We start from the raw sequence: 17,051 nt of genomic DNA, 5'->3' as shown, positions 1-17,051 counted from the left end.
AAGTTTCCCCTAAACCATGAGGATGTTCATTACGGGACTGTAAACCAGGCCATGGAAGTAAGTCTTCCTAAGCAGGAAGGTTCACAGGCCGGTGCAGCCCTGAGCAGCCAGCCACCCGGCCCCTCTGGTTGTAGGCTGGCACAGCAGCCCTGCCCGAAGAGGCTGAGGGTCGCAGTAGGGCAAGCACAGGGAAATCATGACAAGGCTTGATTTCACAAACACCCATAAAATAAAGAACAAGACAAGATGCTCATGTAATCCGTCTGGTGGGTTTGGTACTCCTTATCTTGAAATCAGTCCCACTGGAGCAACACTCTGCCCCTCCGACCCAACCTCCCTCCCCGAGGGTAAGAGAAGGGAAAGAGAAAAAGCAATGTGAAGCCACGGCTTTCATTTATTCACTGTGCTCCTGAACAACATGTAATCTATCTGAAAGAAAGGAATTTATCTTTTTACATATACAGTGCACAAAACCGTAAGAAAGTCTAATGTATATAATGTATAACAGGATATGTTAAATCAGCAACTATAACGCACATATTTCCTTTCATCTTCTCAAGATCACATAACAAAGAAGAACTTGGTTACTGTACCAGAAGTACTACCAATCTCTGAACTGAAAAATGTGGCCCTGTGACTGGAAGACTGTAACAGTATTTTTGCCTGGAACTTGACAAATAAATTCAGAAACTGATTTCACTGGAACTAGCAAAAATAAATTCTCGCCTTCCAATCTCCACAGAACCTCTGTTTTTCAGCCTTGACTTGCTCCCAGCTTCAGCCCTGTTCAAACAATTTCTCTCCAACTGTAAGCACTTAAAATATTGCATCACAATGGGAATAGTCATCAGTAACTTCTTCCTTGAAGAAAAAATATCCCATGTTTGACCTATAGATATGAAGACATGTGAGACTGCAAAAAATCACTGCAGTGCAGCAACGACCACTGAAAATACAGATTTGCATAGAAGAATCGAATATTTTTTACATGCCAATTGCAAGCTCATTTTTCCTTTTTGTTTACAAATTGTAAAATGAAAATATTTTTTTTTTAAAAAAACTTTGTTGCATTTTAGTTTCCCAAAATAAAACAGTGAGGATAGAAGACAAATATTATTTATAAAGTGTTTACAATTTCTTTAGTGAGGCACCCCACAGAAAGATCCAAACAGTCATTTACAAGTGAAACATTTATAAGCCTTATTTCAGTCAAACAAAGGTGACTATATTAAACTGAAGATTAGTCAGGCAGTCAAAACATGTCTATCCTAAAAAAATTTTAATCAACAATTTGGACAACAGTTCAGCCAAAAGGATTTCACTAGTCAGAACCATTACATAGCCTACCCTACACCCCAGACAGAATGAAACATTAAGGTGTATTTGTAAGATGTGTGTTTGTAGCCCGGTTTTTATTTATATGGTATATTTAATACTGTATTTTGAAAATCTTAGGGCAATTAGCTGGGAACAAGAAATTAATGATCTTCAGAACAAGACTAAAGTTCTTTGGCAGAACAGAGTAGGGAAACTTCATGTACTACTTCTGCCCATATTACAAGTATTTTTTGCACCACAGATTCTGATCTCTGCAACTTCTCCAAATACCTTCTCCACTGCCCACCCCAATAAATTGATTCCCTCCAATGCAGAGGTCTAACAATCTCCACTGCAAAGTTTCCTGCAATAAAATATGAACTTTGATGCAAAGACTGGTCAATATTACTTACCAACAAGTTTAACTAAAAAAACCCAACCAACCAAACAAACAAAAAGCACAAAAAACCCAAACCAAATTTAAACCAACTCCTTAGAAAGGGACTTTACACAACCGTTTCTGGTTTGGCAGTTACAAGCAAACCAACTGTTAAGTACATGTTTTGGTTGTCTGCAAACGCAGCTACTGACCCTCTCGCACATGTAAAATTAAACTTGGCAAAATAGACCATTGCCACAACTAGGGAGATTGGCCATTTTGCTTCTTGTATATTCTACACATGCTGAAACTCATACAGTTAGTGATGAGCCCTGTGCTCAGGGAAGCAAAGCATGACAGACCATGTTAACTGCACTCTCTTTGGAGCAGCTCCAGTAAAATCCCTAGACAAACTGACCTGAGCTTGGCTCTGAGATATAACAGCGATTTCCATGACTTTTTCTTGTCAGTAGCCCAGGTTACACTTGCTACTTCAAAAATGTGCTACCATGAGCAAGCAAGCCTGGTAGGCTCAAGTTTTGGCCCTGCCAGTGATTCATGCTGGCTGTGTCCAAACAGTATGACAAGGGTGCTTCACAGGTCTTGGATAAATATGTACACCACAGCCACATCCTGACTCCAAACTGAAGGAAATGCAGTGGCAATTATCTCCTCCTATAAACTGGCTTCTATGGAAACATAATGCAGGCAACACAGGCTTGCTGTGGTCTAGCAGGTTCATTAGTCTGGATGATGAAGAGCCCAGAACTGCAGACCATACTGTCAACCTGACCTGCCTCACCGCAGGCAAGTTAGACCACAATTAAAGGAAAAAAAATAGAAGAAAGAAAGAAAAGGAAAAAAGAAAAAAATCCTCTTTAAAAGCTAAACATACTACACAGGAAACTTCCTATCCCCCCGCTAGTGCCTATATACAGCATAAAGCACAGGAAGTAAAGCTCTCTTTTCCGCTAAATGTACATAAAGCCTCAACAGGAGGCATAATAGCAAATTTCAAATACACAGGGGAGATCTGCAAAGAGGAAAGTAATCAGCTGCTCTTCCAGCTCAATGAAGATAGAACAAATAGTAATAGGCTTAAAGTACAGCAAAAGATACTAAGACATCAGGAAAACCATCTAGTTAAGCACTAGGATAAACTCCTTAAGTAGGTTTGAATTCTCAGAGTTTTATTTTACTCCTAGAACAGTGAGAAGGTCTAAATCTCTCCTCAAGTCTTATAGCCCATTAACTTTATAATCCAGTTAAATAATATAGAACCTAGTCTTGGAAAGACTTAGGTGAGTACTTAATTTTAACAACTTGATCAGTCTCACTGAAATTAGTGGGATTTCTCAGGTTAAACACCTCATTGAACACTGCATTGTCTTGTCTATTCTGCACCACAAGAGCAAACCCAACTAAAACCAAAACAGAATAAAACCAGCAATCTGAACCCACAAAACATGCTGTATTAATACGCACAGAATCAGAATTGATATCCTGAGGCCTCAAAATGAGCACTGAGCTAGTCACCTGCACTCCTGCCTACCCCACCACAGGAAGAAGTGGATTGTTTACAGAGTTGTTAGTTTTGGGAGTGGTTTGTGCGCTAATAGTCCAAGATGAGCCTTCAGTCAACACTGTTTGATTCAACTTTGACCCCACATCACCCTTTCCTGGCCTGGGTTTTATTGCAACATTTCTGGTTTTGCTAGGATTAAGACAATTTTAGTAGAGTAACTACGTATCCATTTCATGCGCTGAACAGAAATAACTTCTTTTTAGGGGTTTTTGTTTGTCAATTAACAGGAGTTGCCCTATGGCATTTACACCATTAACTTTGACTGTGGAGCTGCACAAGGCTCTTGCTTGTTTATCCACCCCGTGGGGGTAACACTTCCTAATTTTGCATTAGGGAAATCAGCATCCTAGAGTCAGTTCCCATTACACAGTCCTGAATGGCCCCTGACCTCAGAACAGGAGTTAATGACAAAAGCTTCCAGAACCACCTGGCTACCACCCTCCTACATGGGGGCTTATCAGGGACCTGGACTCCAAGCGGGACAGAAGTTCCAATTTCTGTCTTGATGAAGGTTCTGAAGTGTCAGCATTTGTTACTGCTCTGAATGAAAAATACTTGTTTGGTATAAAAATATTATGAAAGGAAATGTATTTTGTTTGACAGTATTATAACGCCAATGAATAAATATAGCACAATTTAAGTATCTTAACATAAGTCAAAAAAAGTAATGACATAAGAACAAAGTGAAATGTTTTTACTTTATTAGAAATATCCCCAGCACACCATAATTTCAAAATCATCAAGATGAAAATAGTTTTGACTTTTTGACACTTTTCAGACAAGAACATAAATCAATTCAACTCATCCCCACAACATATCTACAAACTACTTTCCAGTTGAACACTGTTCAGTCAAGAATGTTCAAGTCACTTCTATTAAGAACTTATACATACAATCATAGTTTGCAGTCAACTTTAGCTTTAAAGTTAATTTGAAGATCCCACAGCAAAAACAGTATAAGAAATACAGGTTTTTTTCCTGGCTGGGAGCTTTGCTGTACTGCTTGAGCCTGAGTGCTGATGCCATAAAACTACATGAGTCATTCCTCACACAATGTACACATAACTTGCAGAAGCGGGCCCACTGTAGGGCTGAGCCAGAGCATACAAGGATCCCATGCCATTCTACACCTTTTAAAGAAAGTAGTTCAGACAGTTTGCAAATAATGCTGTCCCACTGCTGGTGAAACTGGGACAGTGATCTGCCCACATTTTGCAGGTCTGGGGCTGGAACAGGCAAGGAAATGGAAAGGTCTTTAGAAGTGACCAGGGAAGGAGGCAGTCTTAGGAGCCTGAGATTGCTGGATGGGTCCCAAAATATTTGGGACAGCAGGTATTAGAGCACATGTAGGACAATGAGGCTGGCACAAGACCGAGCTGCCCAGAGCACACACATCTGTGAGAGGCAGCGGGGTTCAGGAATAGGCATGTCTTGCAAGTCAAGCAAGTGCTGGGATACATGAGTGCTACTGGGATAGAGCAACCTATCTGTTAGTAAGTGCTACCAAATGCTGGCCGAACAGGTGTCCTTCTCTGTCTGGCAGCTGCTCTTACTGTGGATAAGGCAAGCAGGTCCCAGGAAGGCACAGTAGGGAAAATAATCTCAAAGATGAAACGTAAGCAAAGAGTAGAGCTATGCAAATATACAGTATCCTCACCCTTTTGGACACTGGCGTTCAGTAATGTCCTCACACTCCTCTTCAACCCAGCTTGCATCTCCTTAAAACAAATGAGTGCAATTTATTTTTTAAGACAGTACATTCTTATTGCTAAATGCAAGTTTTTTCATTTTACTGGATGCTTTTGAACTTATATTATGTTCTTGCTCCTTTCATACAAATATGGATACATATAAGAGACTGTAGGAACTTGTTTAGGATATTTACCTTTACAAACAGCATGATAATTGACACAGCAATCCTTATTTTCCACACAGTCATCTGAACAGGAACAATGATATTCTGGTCGCCTCTTCTCTCCACACCTGAATTTATTACAGGTCCATATGTGGGCTAAAAACAGATGAGAGAGAAGGACAGCACAATGATTAATACCAGTGTAAGTGTAGAATTAATAAACTGAATCTTGTTCTGTCTCAAATGTGTACTCACTGAAAAACAGTCCTGAGGTATTTCACGCACGTATAATATTGCAAGCTTTGGCACTTTGGAAAATAGAAACACCCATGCCTAAATAATCCAAGTGCATAGCCATCTGAATACAATTTTGCAGCATATTATTATAAATATCACAGATCAGAAAGAATCCTTTTTACAGACCTCCTTAAATATGGTAATTTATGCATTTACCAGATTAAACCCACATACTATAAAGAAAAACTCCAGATTTGAGCCTGACTTTGGAATGCCTAGAAAGCACTGAGCAGCAGTAACTTACTCTGATTTGCATTGAAGTCACAATGGATTTTACCAGTCACCATCAGGCACTCCAGCGTCTTTCAGCACCTCTGAGGCATAGGTATCACTCTGCCACTATTTGAGACTATATACATAAGCTCACAGGAAGACCTACTGACTTCAGCTTCATTGCTGATTTTAGTAAGAGAATTTTTTTCCCTGAATCATATTGATTTTCTGAATGGAATATTCCAATACATTGTATCATTTGAAGATGATCATTTTGCGATCATCTGATGATCTACACAAGTAGATCCTTTGAGGTCAATGAGGATAAATGTGAATGAGTTTACCAACTGAGTGAATACTTAAGGGAAGGTCTCAGAGACATGGAAGCCAAATCTAAATGTTTGATTAGAGGACACTCAGCCATCTTCATACATGACTAGCAATTATAAATCCCTAAAAGCATTCTCAGGAGGTTAATGTCACTTTCAGGAATACTGAACTTCACTAACTCTACCAATGTCAGTAGATCTTTACTTCTGAGAGAGATAGAAGAATCTATTATGGTTCTAGTTACATGATACTATTTAGAAATTAGAATTTGATTCTCCACTGATGTTAAGGCTAATTAATTAAAAAGAAATAAATAACACCAAGCAATGAATTCCCATTCTTAGTGCTAAGACAGACTCTCCAGTTTGTTTTTAAAGTATTCCTTAAACTGAGGCAGAGTGGTGTAATGAAACAAAGTGGAGGGTAAATCCCATGCAACTATTCCATAAGCAAAGAGATTTATGCAATTTAGAGGATCTTTCAATAACAGTCAGTTGCAGCAGGGACCTAAGCTCAGTCTAATAATTTGGTTTTAAAAGTCAACATTAGAATTTTTAACTTCAGTGTGAGACTACATTGATAAACTTTACAGATACACATGAAGAGATGAAGAGGGAGTGAGAAGAAAAACAGTTAACTGAAAAGAATGCTGCATATGAAGCATTAAGGCAAAACTAATTTAGAGAAAACAGTCAAGTTCTGTCCTTAATGTTACTACCTGCACTAACATATTTCCCTGTAAAATTTCTCCACGGTACTTTTCACACTTTTGCCTCTCTGACCTTTGCTTTCCCGCAAATCAAGAGACCTGCTTCTCACTTCATAATAATTCTCCACCAGCACAGTCTGTTTTGTCATCCTGCCTTGTCCCAAAGGCCAGCACATGACCCTTGCTTCACACTCAAGCTGGGGAGTAACAAGGCAGAGGGCCTGAGTAGGTGGGTAAGGAGAGACAGCAGCTTTCAGAGTTGCTCTGTCCTACTTTTTCACACTGATGATGACAGAGAGATACAGTATGCAGAATGCACTCCTATTCCTGGTTTGCCTGAGAATGTAGGATTTGTCCCTGATGCCAGGGACAATGCAGATCACTGTTCTCTCACCCCCAGACAAAGCACAAAAGGCTGGCTGAGACTGAGTTGCAGTTGTTCCTCCTCTTTCCCAAGGGGCAGGGCAGCAGCACAGTCCCTCACAGCCTCTCTCCCCAGAGGAGCTATGGAAAAGCCAGCCTACCAGCTATGTCAGCTCTTATGTAGTCCAGCTGGGTGAAATACAAGCTTGCTTTGTGTGAAACAGCTGCACCAGAGCCCTGATGTTTCCACATGAGTCCCCAGTACCACCATCATCACTGCAACTCCACCCATGGTTGCAATGGAGGGAGCACAAAACGGGGGAGACCACTGGCATCAGAACCACCCTGTTGTTCAGCAGCACTCCTTTGTGCTCACAGCCCATCTGAAAAGTCAGGGGTACAGCCAGCTGACCACAACAGTACTCACACATGCTGAGCTGTCCCACGTCACAGAATAGAAGAGTTTGCCCCACAGCTTTTTTCCATCCTTACCTGGTTGTATACATGTTTCCTGGTAATCTAAGCAGCAGTTTTCAAGCTTGACACAATCTCTATCACAACGGCAGCTTCCAAAGGTCCTTTCAAAGCAACGACCTTTGCAGGTTTTCACTGTAATATTGGATAATGTTAGATGTCAGTCAACATGCAACAGAAACGACTAAGGTCAGCATGTGGAACAACAGAGCTGGTCATTCCACAACTTACAGGATGGCTGCAAAACCAGTGACAGCCAAAGGAAAAGGAAAGTCGTGATCCAACTAAATGTTTATTTTCTCTTATTAAGCAAAAATATTTTTTCATCGTATTCAACAAAGAGTTCTGTTCTGTTTTAGCAGGACAGAGTGTTTCATTATTGGCAGAAATAAGTGAAACAACAGACTACAATTCTAGTTGTGACTGTCCTTGCCTTTCTGTATCACCAGAAGATATGAGTACAGTCATTTAGAATATGGAAGATCTCTGTCAGAGGATATCTGAACCTAGGTTTTCAATAAGGGTGCCCTAAACAGTGAAACACTTGCAGAGAACACTAATCTTCATCTTCACATCTGACAATGTTCCACTTTCTATAAATAATTAAACATTAATTAGAATTTAGACTGCATTAGCTATGCTTGCAACTCTCCCATGTTCATGCCCTGTTTGAGTGACTGTCTTCATACAAATCAGTGGAACTGAAGAAGCCTCAGTCCAGCATTCTGCTGTATGATGGTTAAGGTACTATCTCAAGACACAGGAATGGCTGTTCCAAACCAGATACAGGAGATACAAACTTGAGTGTACTGGCTTAATTTTTGTTCAGTTTTAATGTTAAAAAAAAGGCACAGCATTCTTCCACTAGACTGGAGCTGCCTGGGGAAAAAAAACCCAACATGAAACTGGTGACATGAAGCTGTAACAACACGTAAGTAGTTGGTCAGTCTGTTTCATCCTGTGCAATCACCAGAAGGGAGTGAGGTAAATCCTTCATCATTTGGCTCCTCTCATCAAGAATCTTGATGTGTGTGATATTAGGCAAATGAGATAATAATGAGCCAATATTGCAAAGATGTAATAAAATGAGAAAAAACCTAAACAGATTCTACTGGGAAATTAATAATCTGAATTTTAGTTAAAAATCATTGTAGGCCTGTTTGTTAAACAGAGCAACTTTGAAATTATTCTAAATAGTTGCTCCCAAAGTGAAGCTTGATTTCTTAAAATATCTTTCATAACCTTCTACCTGAAGAAACTTCACCATTGAAAAAACCCGCATATTTTTCAGGACAGAAAACAGCCTGAGGAATTCCACAAGGAACATTTTCAGGCTACAATTCTAACCAGTTAAAAAAATAACTTTTTTTTTTTGCCCATAATTGACTGGAAAAGATGAAAAACAAATGTTCCAGGACAACATGAAATAGAAATTGTTGGGGTTTTTTTATAGTGAACTGAGAAAAGCCAGCCGTGTGACATCACCACAGTGACAGTTGGCATATATGGAAGCTGCCAGACCAGACACTGAGTGCCAGGATCAGTTTACCTCTCAAGTGAGTACACACAAGTACTGAGTACACCTGACTTATTTCCCAGTATTTTCATTCCCCTCTAACTGAAACTGCTTCAAGCAATGCATCCAATCCTCTTCCTACAGCAAGAAAGGGTGGTATTCTGATAATATCAAAATTAATTTACAAAAAGAAAAAAAAACGAAAAGGAATTCCTTAGAAATATTACTAAATAAAAGGCATATTAGTTACCATCTTTTGAACAGCTAGGCTTCAGGCCAAATATACATCCTAGGATTGTCGTTAACATGCAGACACAGAGCACCTGTGGGACAGGAAGGAAAAGAAAGTAATCTTAAATGACCACTGATGGTTTGAAAGCCCTTATTTTCTCTATACTTTTATACAATTATACTGAAATTGATAAACATGCAGATTAGGAGGCTGATTTCACTGCTTTCACAGTTTTCACTCACACAAGTAGTTATGTTGTTTGTAATTAATTATTGCTGCATGAACATGAATATTCTCAAGACTAGGCCTGTGTATTTCATTTCTTATCAAGTAATTTAATGTAGACGTGATGATATAATTGTTTCTCACAAACAAATTAAGATGTTTATGGTTACTCATATATCAATTTTATAGAAAACTCTTTGCTCCACTTCTTCCTTTCTCCTAGTTTGTTCTAAGACGAAACAAAGTTTTGCCATTGACCACAGACTACAAACAGAAGGCATGGCTCTTAAGTGATACCTATAATTTTCTTAGGCAGGAAAACCTCTTCCCACTTCCTAGTATCCAGTTCATACTAGATGTTGGTCCATACCATGGTAAGCAACTGTGGGATGTCACGCTAGACTGACCACAGTGTCTTACATTGACCAGAAACTATGGCCATGTTTATTTTGGATTCTGAATGCATTGAAGTTATCAAACAAGCACCTTATTGTCCTTGCCCAGCATTTTAGGGCAAGACCTAATGCCTACTCAAATACAGGGAAAGATTCCTTTTAATCTCATGAAGTACTGGATTTGGTCCATAAACTCTTAAGGAAAAGTGTATATATTATCAATGCATATAGAGTAATTAAAGAGTCCAGGAAAGCCAACAAGGCATTTATGATGGCTATGCTATTCAAGTGTAGAATGTAATAAGGTAGTTTGCCAAAAGTCCTGAAAGAGATAGCACTGTAATAATGCAGACTTTCTTATTCAGAAGTATTTGAGGAAGTATGGGTAGGAGAGAATGTACATCACCTTTATGGTCATCATTTTCTGAGGAAAAATTGCTTTCAAGCAATACTTCAATAACTTTATGTACATGCCTACACAAAGTCTCTGCCTTTTTTCCTCCTCCCCAATCAGCAAAAGCTGCTGAGTCAGTCTTTGAGTGTGATGCCTGAATCATGTTGTGATGTGGCAAAAATTCCCCCCATTTTAAAATGCACCTAATTATTTCTCAAGCTTACTTTTTTGAAGTCTGTGAGCACTTCAGTAAATAAAAACTATTTGTGTTGTTTTTAACAAATATACAGTTCACTATACAATTTTGTTCACTAAGCAGTTAGTAAAGCCAGTAAGAACACAATTTCTGGAATGTGTAGCATTGAAATTCAGGTATTATTCTGGATTTCTGAACTGAAAATTATCATAAACCATATTAATCAATATAAATAATATTACACACACAGCATTCATGAAAAAAGGGAATTATAGACTGGAACTGATGAAACCTTGGCCTAGAATTCTGAACTAAGCAAGTCTAGAATCTTAGATGATTCAACAATGTCTAACAGAGAAATAAGTACTTTTAAAGTTCAACTCTATCTTTGAATTGCCAGGGAAAGAAAGAAAATAAGAGAATGAGAAAAAAAAATCTGGTATTATCAATGCACCCAGATACACTACAACTGACAGAAAGGTGCAAGTCTCCATTAACCCAGCTGTCAAGAATGACTACAACTGCAGAGCTCTGTACTTACCTTTTCTTTTTTTAAACAGCATACTAACATGTGCAGTATCAATAACATTTTCTGTTAAATCAGTATCAATAGTATTATCTTCCATGTAAATTGTTATGGACCTTTGAAGTCTTCCATATGAAATACCAACTAGATAAGAGCACGTGCACAGCTAGGTAGGTAGCACATGAGATGCAAGATGTCAAAGCCCAGCAAAATCAGTGGAGAGAGCAAAACCTGTTATTATCCCTTTAACTTACGTATTATTTGGAAATTACAAATAGATTAATTTGTTTTTAATAAGCCAACTTGAGAACAATTTTTTTCAGGGTGGCAATATATTGCTTCTCTACTCCCACCAGGCCCTGCTACTAAGATCAGAGAGTAGAATGTCCTCTGACATGTAACCACAAACATGCTTTAAAACAGACAAAACCCACACCTACTCTATCTGCAAGAGCTTTATTCCCATATCTTCAAATAGCTACATGACCTATGGGACTTAGGCCACCTAAGGCATCCTTGTAACAAAAGCACATTGCAGTGCCACTAAATGCACTATTAATATTCCCTTAAGGAGCTTCAGTGTAGATAATGCATGTTTGAAAACCACAAATTTAATTGTGACACCAAATTAATGTAAAAATTAAATCTAAATAAAACCCACTCCAAAATGACAGCATTATAGTACTTCCCAACTAAAATTAGTAAATCTTCACTAAAGTTCTCACAAATAGTTCCTGAGATTTTGGCACCAAATGTTACAAAATCAGTTTTGTATTGTATTCCAGATTTTCAGTTTTACATTTCCATGAACATAATTAATTCCAACAAGCAAAAACATGAAAGGATTATGTTCACTGAGGCATATGAATGTTCTTTTGGGTAGGAAATACTACAAAATGGTAATGCTACTTGATGCAATAACACAACTTGTGTTTCCTGCAAGCAATACTCTGGAAACCTCATAGCATCACAAAACACAGCACACTACAAATGCTCTCTGTGTCTCTACTACAAACCAGCTCTGCTCTCAAATGTCTTGTATATACACAGGAGAAAACGTGGTCCAGGTCCTTACCTGGTGTACTATGCCCATCTGTAATAAATGAAGATCTGGGAAATTCTATTGACTCATTACATTCAAGCCTTTGCTTTCTTAACATTAGTCCCACTAGCTTAAATTTTAGTCTTAAAAAATATTTTACTGCAAAATACTAAAGCTATCCCCCCCCCGTGTTTTTTTATTCTTTCTTTCTTTAACACTTAAGAACCTTCACAAAAATGGTAAGCTTAGAGGTAAAGCATTTGACAATGTTCTGGGACAGCCAGCTCTAATCTAGTGGACTATACCATGCAATTGCAGCTTAGTGTTTAAGACCTTGAATCAAAACTTTATCTTGAGCCTGAATGACTTCAGTCATGTGGATATTACCCACACAAATGGCACAAATGTTCAGTTGGAACAATGTGGAGCAACTAATACTGGCCAACAGCAGCAGTAGTCCTGACTAGGCACAGCAAGAGATGTTACACTAGTAGCTGACCTATAATTAGTGGAAAGGGTTTAAGATTATCAGCTCTACAGATGACGAGGAATAATCAAGCTAGCTTTAAAGGTCACCCAGCTACAGAAAGTCACCACGCTGCTGCAGCCCAAATGTGGACTAATTTACTTTGCTTCTTGCTGTATGGGACCTTGCTGTAACAGTAGGTTACTAATATTACCTGAACTATTTTACATACAGGTAGCTCAGGTTTGGGATGCTGCAGTCTGCTGTGTAAAGATTATTTTTTTTTTAATCTATATAAAGACAAGTAGCTGCACATATAGTTTAAGGTTTACTATCAAGAACCTCATTAGAACCCTGCAGCGTCCTACTGCAAGCACCAGACTCAAATCTCTAGCTACTACCACACTGTCAACCTAACACCTAATGCCTTCAAGGTGTAGTCTGTCTTTTTAAACAAAAGGAGAAAATCTTACCTGTTCTCTCTCTCCCCCACATTCTTCCCCTCAAAAGAGAAAGCAAGAACTGAGAAAAAGGTGCAATTAAGAAAGAATATGGGAACCCAACATTTAGTAGGAAGGCAAATAAAATTAAAGAACCTGGCCTTCTTATACACAAAAGTAGCACATGAACTTTTTACGGTAACTTGAGAGACTGCTAAGACAAAATGTCAGATTTGGTTTTAATATAGTATCTGAGAAAAGTTTTTAAACCAACACAGTAAAAACTGCAGAGAAGAAAGTGTCCTTTTTTGTTTTAAAAATGTATTTTTTAAAGTTTGTTTTGGAATCAAAAAACATTGTCATCTAGGGATGAATCTCTGTCCCATCACTGCTTCCTTTACGTGGGCGGAAGCAATAAAAGCTTTGCTTTGTAAACATTATAGCAGTTGGGAATAGGTAGTTGAGTGTCTGGAAAACTGCAATCCTGAAAACATTTGAAAAGCCTTTTATTTTGAGCTGGGCAGATGGAAATATGATAACATGGTTAGAGAGCAGAATCATTTCCATCACTCATCTCTAGAACTGCAGCTGAAGAGAATTTCTCAGCAGTGATTTTGGAGAGCTGGTAGAAGGGCCACAGAGCCAGCATGCACACAGGCTGCAGACACAGGATCCCAAAGAGACTGGTCAACTGTACAGGTATTGGTGACATACATAGAAACCTCTCACCAGCCTTAGCTACTGTCATCTTTCCTTTGCTATTGTATTTTACTCTTCCTTTACACAGTCAATGCTACTGTCCCTTTCTCTTCACTCTTCCCTAGCTCTGTCCATCTTCCCTACTTCCCCTCTACTCTTCTACTCTGCATTTTCTTCAGCAAAGAATGCCTTGGTATCTCTTTTAAGGAATAATCATTCTGAATTAAGTTTCTTTGTGTTGATCTTCCTCACCCTTTACCTACCATGTACTCAGTTGGTTTCCATCTTCCTTTTTTCATCCCTTGTGTTCCATGGCCAACAAAACTTGTCACTCTAAGGTTTAAGGCACATCCATTAACAACTACACAATTAACAAAGAAGCAATGCAAAGTAGTGGTTTTTCATTCTAATCTCCATGATTGACTCTCACATTTGTGCCATGTTCTCCCTTCGCAGATAGACATCTAGTCTGGGTCTGTAATGCCAGTATTACAAAAACCCATGGAATTTTCCAAAACCACTGGAAACCATGAAGGGTATACTATGTTTTTCACTGTTTTGTGCACCTAGAATAGATGACTAACAACATAGATCTTAACACTGAAATATCTTTGAGAAAGAATTTAATCTGCAAAAGAGTAAAGAACACTGTAATAAATAATGAATTTCAAGTAAGAACAGAGCCACCGTCTGTCTTAAAAATGCAGAAAGCATACTGTACAGAGAAAAAAACCCTTATCTACACTTGCCAGGGGCAGGAACGCTTACTCATGCTTCTAAGAGTTATTTTTAAACAGAGATAATCCCTCAACAGCTCAGTTATATTCAAAAGCAGGGGATACTTAATAAAGTTTACTGAACTGAAAGGAGGTAGATACTTCACTCATACCAGCACAGCTACATACCTAAATAAATCACCTTAAAAAAAAAAAGTTATCAGCACTGAAACAAGTGCACCACCTTCTCCTTGCACCACTCACCTCTTCTTTCCACATTTGTAAGTATTTTTAAGCTCTTCGAAGACTTGCTTTTGTTGATCCACATTCCACACCTAGAGCCCAGGAGGAGAGACCCTGAGGCTCTCGGGTCCTGGTTGTCCTGAAACACTGAAGGTGACTGAATTATCCTGAAGTCAGTGGATGGAAAAGCTGGAGCTTACATCCAAAACCTTTTCAGAGCTAAAAAGATTTACTCTAAAAACATATAGGGATTATTGTTTTTCTTCTCAAAGCAGCACACAGGTGGTCTACTCTGTTTCTACTGAATGTTCTGAAGACTGTTATTACATACTATTGCAACATAAGGTCATTCAAAGGACAAGAATGTTTTAAAGGTAGCTCGAGCCACTGTAAGATATTAAAAGCCTTCATGGAGCTTACCAAAGAACAATAACTGTTCATTCAGCAGGGAATTACCAGCAGAAGACATATCATACCATAGCTCTCTAACTACCTTCCAAAACTATTCAAGCATCTGTTTTTTAACAAGAGACAAAGATATAGAACAGAGTTAGCATCTGTCAGCTAGGTTCTAAAATATTTTTCTCATTTGTTGCTTGTCCAACTGTATAGGTACACATTGTCCTGGAAGGTATTAACACATGAGCTGTTATCAAAGCACACACATTTTACCCCTGGCTGGTTTTGGGGGGGTTTTTTGGTGGGTTTTGGTTGTTTTTTGTTGTTGTTTTTTTTTTCCCCCAATGCCTTTTACATCATGGGGGAATTTAGAGAGAAACTAAAGTGCAACTATATACTAGCCAAAAAGAAGAGGAAATATAACTTCTGGTTAAATTCCCAGAAAACAGACAGCTGCTGACTCTACTTAATCAGCAGGTAGGTTTTTGTAAAAACCTAAGGATAAACAGGACTGAAAACTGATCTTGATTTATGAGAAAAAAGTAGATATTGTGCTTTCAGATACAATTATTTTATTCAACACAGCAGACTATGAACACAGAACAAAGACCACCACATATCATCTGCTTTTGTGGCAAGCACATATGAATGCATGTTTACATTGAAAGAGAAGCTGTCAGTATTATGCCAACTCAAAACTGTTGGCCAAACAAGCTGCACTTGACCCATGAATAAAAGCAAAACTGGAGAAGAAAACATGGCCTTGAGCCATCTTCATGCTTTTCCTATTCCAAAAATCCCTTTTCAAGAATAAAGCTAAAGCGGTTCCAATCTGTAGTACCATCATGAGAGTTGTAACAGAAACAGTGTAAAGAAGGGACTGCTGCTACTGGGTACTGATAGTACCACCAAATATACAAAGTAAACCTATATTCACCTCCAATTTTCCATGGCAGATGCTGTTGCTACTGCCAGCATGACAGCAACATTAGGCTGAGCAGGAAGACATAGCGACCTTAAAGAGCAAGTGAAGCAATCCTGTAAAACACCATAAGAATGTAAGGAGCATCAGAAATTGCGACGCCAAATTGGTACAGGAAGAAGATGGCACAAATAAAGTTTCAAAGCTATTCACTGCAGGTCTTTACTAAGCACACTGATATCTATCACAGGCACATCTTTATCCCTGAATCCTTTGGCCATTTTCCCAAAACAAAGGCCAGGGCTGACAGGCCATTCTTTACCTCTGCACCTTTTGAATATAGTCCCTCAAAAAACAAAAGGCAGACTATCAAATTTTGATGCCTCACAACACGGAAATGTGTTTCAGTCAGAAGGACTCAAGAACTGACCCACTTGATCATGCCAGAGATAAACAGCACAATGGAAGACAAATGGCTGGTTTTGATTATTGACTTTTGTGCAAGCAGCTGTAACAACATTATACTTTTTATTATTCAATGAATAACAAACAAACAAAACTTTTATACAAACTTGTACCCAAATACTACCACATATTGGAAGGCATTTATATAGGTTGATTTGCCTATATGCCATTACACAGCAGAACTGGGACAAGGTTCACGCTCACCTGAGTTTCTTCAGGAATGCAAATATTTCATCTTTTCTCATTACTTCACTTTTCTCTTTAGCCAACTTATTCAGTGGTGAACAGTTAAACAATAGCCTGTATGTCAAGTGTCCTTACTTGTACTACTTTCCTTTGCCCTCCACCACATCCCACTTACAATAAAATCCACTGCTGTCTTATAAGGACCCTTAAAGAAAACTTTACACAGCTGACCTGTGCAACACCTGTGCAGAAAAGTACCTTTTGCTTTTCAGTGCAGAAAGTATATTTTTTTTACACTGCTTTAATATATTTCCTGTCCTATTTTCAAAATACCATTCCAACACTGATCATTATAAAATAGCTTCTCTGAAAATCATATATATACACTACTGTTTCATTCAAATAGGACACTACTGCAATGTAGCACACTGCCAAATTCTGTCAGACAGAACATTCTTTAAAACAAG

The 17,051-nt window shown here is 38.5% G+C and overlaps 1 protein-coding gene across 3 annotated transcripts in view; it reads right to left on the bottom strand.

Annotated features, from left to right (window-relative positions):
* ENPP1 (ectonucleotide pyrophosphatase/phosphodiesterase 1) overlaps positions 1-17,051 on the bottom strand; it is a 59,343-nt gene that overhangs the window by 31,991 nt on the left and 10,301 nt on the right. For 2 of the 3 annotated variants that reach the window (XM_075035719.1, XM_075035721.1), the window contains 4 exons: positions 9,289-9,361; positions 7,541-7,657; positions 5,167-5,292; positions 4,939-4,999 (listed from right to left, as the gene is read on the bottom strand). In XM_075035719.1, coding sequence (XP_074891820.1) covers positions 4,939-4,999; positions 5,167-5,292; positions 7,541-7,657; positions 9,289-9,361 — 377 coding nt within the window. Of the gene's footprint in view, positions 1-4,938; positions 5,000-5,166; positions 5,293-7,540; positions 7,658-9,288; positions 9,362-14,633; positions 14,760-17,051 lie in introns of those variants that run through there. The other variant, XM_075035720.1, reaches the window with a different exon arrangement.

The sequence above is a fragment of the Buteo buteo genome, chromosome 9 (genome assembly GCF_964188355.1).
Source record: "Buteo buteo chromosome 9, bButBut1.hap1.1, whole genome shotgun sequence".
Taxonomy (NCBI): domain Eukaryota; kingdom Metazoa; phylum Chordata; class Aves; order Accipitriformes; family Accipitridae; genus Buteo; species Buteo buteo.
Note: the sequence above shows the minus strand (reverse complement) of the source record. Positions and strands in the feature narration are given on the sequence as shown.